Consider the following 6,827-nt stretch of genomic DNA (forward strand, 5'->3'; position numbering starts at 1 on the left):
CAACATTCCAGGTGCTTTTGAAGTGTGAGCATAGCAGTAACTCTAACAAAAATGCAATTACACTCCCATGGCGCCAGAACAGCTTCAGACATAACCCCATATTAAATTAGTATTAGTCTACATGTGTGCTATAGATTAGGAAGAAATGCACCCTGAAGTCTCAAATGGACATACTATGCATTCCTATTAGGAACACTGTTCAACATCTCAATCTGTCTCATACATCAAAGTGGCATGACCTTCTGAATTGTCTCTAGACTGGCTTGCACTGTCTGTGCTTTAATATGCACCCCTATACACATACACTTTTGAATATATTGGTAACAATTCATCATCAATAAAAGTTAAATCCTCCTTACTATCTACAGATTACTGAAACATCCTAACAAACTTGCTTCAAGGAGCAAATGAAAACATTTCTGGCACTATAACAAGCAGCTTTGTCTACAGTATAGATGAAATACATGGCCCAGTGGTTTATAGATCATTGCCTGATATAGATCATACATTCACTGGTGCTGGGCTAGAGTTGTCCTTCCAAGGTGGAGGGGACTCCACCACGCTAACGTGAGCAGGGCAATCTAGTCACAGAAATGCCCTATCACACAGACAGGCCTAGTCCAGGTTGTCCTTTCTCCCCAACAGCATGTGTTCATGAGTGAGGAAGGAGACTGTGTGAACTTGACATCCATACGAATAGATGTTTGTGTGGAGCACGTGACTCACACGTGATGCCATTTGCATGGTGGAGGAATTAGAGCTAGCCCCCTCTTCCACCATGCAAGAGCGGAACTGTCCCTGGCAAATGTAAGAACCAGGACTTCGTTACTAGAATTATCTAAGGTTATAACGTTTTCTGCATCTTCAGAGTTTGCCATTGCTAAATCTTAAGGACCTCCTGGCTGTAAACTGGCCCTGTAAAGCAGGAGGCAGCAAACTTTTTCAGCAGGGGGCCGGTCCACTGGCCCCTCAGACTTTATGGGGGACCAGACTATATTTTTTGGGGGGGGGGGGAATAAAAATGAACGAATTCCTATGCCCCACAAATAACCCAGAGATGCATTTTGAATAAAAGCACACATTCTACTCATGTAAAAAGACGCTGATTCCCGGACTGTCCACGGGCTGGGTTTAGAAGGCAATTGGGCCAGATCTGGCCCCCAGGCTGTAGTTTGCCTACCCATCCTGTAAGCTGAGAACATTACTAAAAGCTGCAAACACCCTTAGAAAAAGTCACCATGGCAAAGGTTGTGAAGCCCAGCACAGAACACCCATACACAAGGGATGTTATGCTTAACTGTTGAGAATTGAGCATTTCATCTAAGGACTTTTGTTGACACATTCTGCGGGGTGTTCCATAGAGCTTTTGCAGCCATCCTTTAAGATGGCTTTTCTTGCAATCTTTCACTGTCTTCTTAATAATACTTCCCACACACGCTGAGGATTATCCTTCATAGAAATCTCTTCCAGAGTGATTTGTTAAATAGGGAAAGGATATAGACTTTAGCTTAGCAATTTTTTAAAATAACCTTCAGTGGGTTCTGAGCAGAGGTTGGAGTGACAGTTGAGGCAACAAGAACATTTACTGGAACTTCTTGCTCATTTGAGAGGCAGAGTTCAGCTACAGTTTGCTTCCCAGACCATCAATATTTTAATCTCAATCTACACAAAGAACAACTTTGCCAGCCTAAATAAATAAATAAAGTCAGGTTAATTATTAATCTCAACTTCTGGCAATTGTGAACTACTCACTAAACACGCAATAAGGAAAAGGCTACTGTTTACCAATGAGAGTGTAAAGGCTTTGCATTGTTGACTTTAGGATTGCATTGTTTGCAACATGTTTCCTATTAAGATGAACAACTGCTTACATGTTTTGCAAGGAAGATCTCAGCTATGCCCTTTCTGCAACAACTTGGCTCCTGCAAACAACATTGGTAGCTCTTGTGTGTAGATGAGCTGCTGCTTGTAGATTGTGTTATTGACAAAGCATCAATTAAATATGCCTTCAAACTAAATGCATGGTCATACTTAATCACGGAGCAAATATAATATATTTGAAGATATAACTAACAGCAGGTCTGAACTACTGTCAATCCCAGCAACAGAATCACTCAGAAGAATGGTAGGTAACATATGGAAAGAATATAACCCACAGGTGTCCCAAATAGTAACCAGAAGGATCTGTGGGATCTGTTTCTCTGAAAATCACATCTTTGATTGTTCTGGAATTGAGGGCAGAGCTTCAGCAACATGTTTTTTTAAAGTGTCCACAGGAGGTCCATCACCATAGCTCAAAAAACTGAGTAAAAGCCCTGCTTGTCCAATTTTTATTTCGGTTAGAATGCTTTCAATCTTGATTGTGCCCACTGAAGTCCTATCAGCAATTTTAAACTTTCTGGACCATTTATTCCTATATAAGACAGAAGGTGGATGCTTCATCTTTCATTTCCGAACCAATCGGAATATACAACTCTCTTGAAAGATGTATTTAAGACTGCTCTGCAGGCCATTAACTATGGGGTTACTAACACTCCACTGATTAGGGTTCTGCATTATAAAATGCTAGCTTATGTCCTTATGGCACATTATAAGGGATATGAGGTTAATTTATACCATAATTTTACTTAAATGACAGGGAAAAGAAAGAGCTGCAGTCTAGATAGTATCAGCACTCAACATATGGGGAGAAGAAGGGATCTGTTGGTTTTTTTTATCAGGAAATTCAACAGGGAACAATTGGAACAAGGGGGCATGCAATTCAGTGATCTCTTGCACTGGTCTAACCTTACAGGAGTCAATGAGACTGAATCAATATATATGGTCATCAGTCAATCTCTCAGAGGAGGGACAGGCAGTTTCTTCAGTCAGAAGAGACAGGCCCTGCCTGGTCAAGCTATTCATGGCCTAGAGAAATTTGGGGAATGATGGCATTGCAGCCACCAAGATATCTTGCCTAGGCTTCCCTGAACAGAAGATCTCAGCAAGTGCCAATCTCATTCCAAAACAGAAGGACATGTGATGGACTTTCATACTGTTTCATCCTAGTAGTGGGAGTAGTGGGAGAATCAAAGTATAGGCTGAATGCAGCCTGCAGGCTGTCAACTGGCCACTACTGTCTTAGAATATAAAAGCATTCCCTTTGGATACAAAAATGTCATTAAAAGAAGAATGATACTAAGAGGTTTCCCCATGTGTATGCTTCTCTTCCAAGAATGTGTCTCTTGTCCCTGTGCATTGACTTTATGCACTGTCTAGGCATTTTCCCTTAAGAAATAAATTCTGGGACTTTTCAGTATACTCTGCTTGTGCATAACACACAGTACAGTCTTCACTCCATTTACTCTAAAGTAGCCCAAGGGAGCTCAGAACTACTCTGGAATCAGTAAACTGAAAACTAGCAGTCTGGTATACAATTTAATTAAACCTAAATACTTCTACTTTACAGCAGTTTAGTCTACTTCAATTCATTGGCTGCATAAACTTAAATCAGTAGTTCAACAAAATTGAGGAGTTAGCTGTTATCCTACTTTATATCCCCATGGTAATCCATAATGTAATTTCTGTAACCTTACAAGCAAGCTATGGGGACAAATTTTCATCTGTTTCACTGAATTAATGTGTCATACATTAAACACAAGGAATTTGAATTACACTGTATCTTTCAGAAAACTTTATAAGGCATGCTGATAACAGTCAGTAGGAATCTATTGATTGAAGGAATGTGTTTAAGACACACATACTGGAATGCAGAGATATTGATTTTAATCCAGTAATTAATGGAAGAAGAGATAAATTGAAATGAAGACTGGTCACTGGTCATTAATCAGTTGACAGCTTTAGCAGTTATAGACTTACATGAGACTAGAGAGACCAGAGAGACTTGTGAACCACAGCTAAAGAAATGCATCCTGCTTATCAACCAACCACTTCATAAAGTCTTTTTTCTAGGCTACAGTTCCTTGAAACTCAAACCACACACAATTTTTCACAAACATGCTTGATCCAATCAAAACTTCATTTTGTATCTCTCTTTTTCCAGGGCCAAGAGATTCAAGACCCTCTCTACTCTCTGTCTTGAATAATCCTGTAAAATGTGGTTTACTTTTACTGGGTACATTTAACTGGAAATAATTCCCACTAAAATCAGTGGAACTTTCTTCTGGGTAACCAGGAACAACAGTGATTTGTTAACCAATGACACAGAAATTCAAGGAACCACTTGCATCTCCCAAGATAAAATAAACATCTAGAACCAGAGCAGTCCTCAGCCCAACTGCTTCTTAGTAGACTAACCAAAGTGCTTTGGAACCAAACTAGATGCTTTTTAGACTATAGTGATAATGATTACTCATTTATTATTTTCTACAAGAGGGAGAAGGCAGCTTCCTGGTCAAAGGAAGGAAGAACTTTGCCTTCGATAACAACCCTTTATGCCACTATGTGAGGATCAAGGTTCCCAAATAGAGTACTGCAGAGCCTTATGCCCATCAGTCTGCAGTACAATATTTTTGCACTGGACACCACAAGGCCAAGCAATTAAGGGAGAAGAGGAATTTAGACAAGCACAACAGGCATGTAGTTTCCATGCAACTCTTTCAGTTCCATTCAGAAATACACACCCTTTCCTGCAGTGGTGACTGGTTATTTTAAGATCTGTGCAGAAATTTTAGGGCAGATTACAAACTCTTTCCAGTGGATTCTTGTGATAAGCTACATAACTTCTCTACAAGAAGTAGAGTCGACTTTAGAGGCAGCAGCAGAATACCTGCTAGAGGTTTCTGAGATTAGGTTTCCAAATCATCCTAGTCCGAAGAGGTGGACTCTGGGAAGGCAAAGACACCTCTGCCCCCCCCCCCCCACTATTTCATTCCTGGTAGAGTTCCCAAACTTTCTCCAGGGACAGATTTGACCCCCATCCGGCTAGTAAGGGAGAAGCCCTGCATTTTGTCCGGATGCAGAAGTCGCTAAGCAGCTGCTCACCTCTGGTGGCCATCTGCAAGAACAGACGGGGCTGGGAGGCTCTGATCGCCGCTGATAAACTGCCTTCTCTGCCCTGGAAGGACGCCTTCCTCTCGGGCATCAGCCGGATCCTCAGCCTGCCTTCTCCAGAGCGGATCCACCAGCTGAATTCCTCGGTCAGGGTGAACTCGATCTGGCGTGCCTCTGCCTGGGCTCCTTCCCCGGCAGGATGCCACGCGCAGTCCTCCCGCAGGTTGGCTTCTCCCACTTCCAGCACCAGCTGCTTGGCGCGGCGCAGCTTCCTCACCGAGCCGCCTTTCAGCACCTTGGACGGGGCTCTGGCGCGGCCAGCAGGCGCCGCCGACCCGCTCCTGGGGAGCCAAGAGCTGACCGCGCGCAGCAGCGGCTGGCAGGCGAGCACCAGGCTGCAGCGCGCCTTGAACCCGCCCAAGGGTTCCCCGCCGCCCAGCACCAGCTCCCGCAGGTAGGTCCGGAACAGAGAAGGCACGATGAAATCCATGGCCAGGCTTTTCCTCTGCTGCCGGGAGAAACTCGGCGCATCCCGCTGCGGCGGGCGGGAGACCGGAGGGGAGCTCCCCGCTTCCCGGGGCACCGCTTGGGCGGCCAAGGCGGCCAGAACGGCCAGAAAGAAGAACCGCGGCAGACCGGCGGCGTTCATCTTGCCATGGAATGGAGCGGGCGGGGAAGAGGCGAGAGTCCGAAAAGTAAGCTTCCTCCCGCTTCAGGCACCAGCGGGAACCAACTGGCCGCTGAGGCGGATCCTCCTGAAGCGGAGCCACCAGCCGCACACGAGGCGGATTCGCGCTCCAATCACCGCCGCCACCAGACGCGCCCGAGACGGTCTAAACGTCCCGCCACATCCTTGTGGCAGCCTCTTCCCTGAAGAGGCAGGAGGAAGGTGGAGGCGGGGGCGCTTGCCTCGACCTCGCGCCCAGCCGCTTGCAGGCGGCGACAGGAACGCGCGCGCGCGCCCCTGACCGCCGGAGATTCGTTTTTGTTTTTGAAACAGGGGAACGGACCGCGCGTTTTCCCTCGCGCTTCGCCAAGTCTGTGGAGAAAGCCAAACGCCGCCGTCCGCTTGGTGTCTGTGGGGGGCGGCGGAACCTTCCCCTCGGCGGGTTCCTGGGGGCCAGAGAACCGCCTCTCTCCGGATTCCTCGCGCCTCTGCCCGGCTTTGAGAGTTGCAAGGGGGCGGCGCGCGGCGTCTCTTCAAGTCCCGCGTCGTCCAGACGTCTCGGGAAGCGACGGGGCCCCCGCTTCTGGCCCGCTGGCGCGACTCTCCCAGGCCCCGGCGAGCGCTCTCCTTTCCCTCCTCGCCGGGTTCTCCGGCGCAGGCTCCTTGCCCGGAGGTTCCCCCGAGTCGTTTGGCCCCGAGTCGGCCGGAACAGGCACTGAGCTCCCTTCGCAGCCTGGGCTCTTCTTCTTCGACTTCCCTGTGCCCTGGCAGGTGACGGAGGAGGTCCTTTTTGGCGGGAACAGCGGGCCTTTCGAATTACCTCAGAACTCGCCGTCGCTTTCTTCAGACTGGCCGGTCGCCGCGGCAGGTGAGACGCTCATTCTCTCCCCGTTGCCCACCCGCCCACCTTTCCCTCTCTCGCTCCTTTTTCTGAAGGAAAAGGGAAGAGCGCGGTGGTTTCGCGGTTTCGCTTCCAGCCGGAAAGGCAACTGCTACTTCTACTATTGCCGCCGCCGCCGCTACTAGTAGTCGAGACTCCTACTCCACGTTTGCTTGGCGCTTCAGCCTCGCTCTCTTCTATCTGCGGGCACCACCGCTACGAAGATTTTTCACAGGCTCCAACTACCCGCCACAACCCTGGCATTACCCTGTGAGCGCTGACATCACG

The 6,827-nt window shown here is 47.4% G+C and overlaps 1 protein-coding gene across 1 annotated transcript in view; it reads right to left on the minus strand.

Moving 5' to 3' along the window:
• ALK (ALK receptor tyrosine kinase) overlaps positions 1-6,207 on the minus strand; it is a 574,962-nt gene extending 568,755 nt beyond the window's left edge. Inside the window, exon 1 of the mRNA XM_083604448.1 lies at positions 4,984-6,207. Coding sequence (XP_083460574.1) covers positions 4,984-5,641 — 658 coding nt within the window. The 5' untranslated portion in view covers positions 5,642-6,207. The remainder of the gene's footprint in view (positions 1-4,983) is intronic.
• Between the last annotated feature and the right edge of the window lie 620 nt (positions 6,208-6,827).

The sequence above is a fragment of the Podarcis filfolensis genome, assembly GCF_964270895.1.
Source record: "Podarcis filfolensis genome assembly, chromosome: 3".
Classification (NCBI taxonomy): domain Eukaryota; kingdom Metazoa; phylum Chordata; class Lepidosauria; order Squamata; family Lacertidae; genus Podarcis; species Podarcis filfolensis.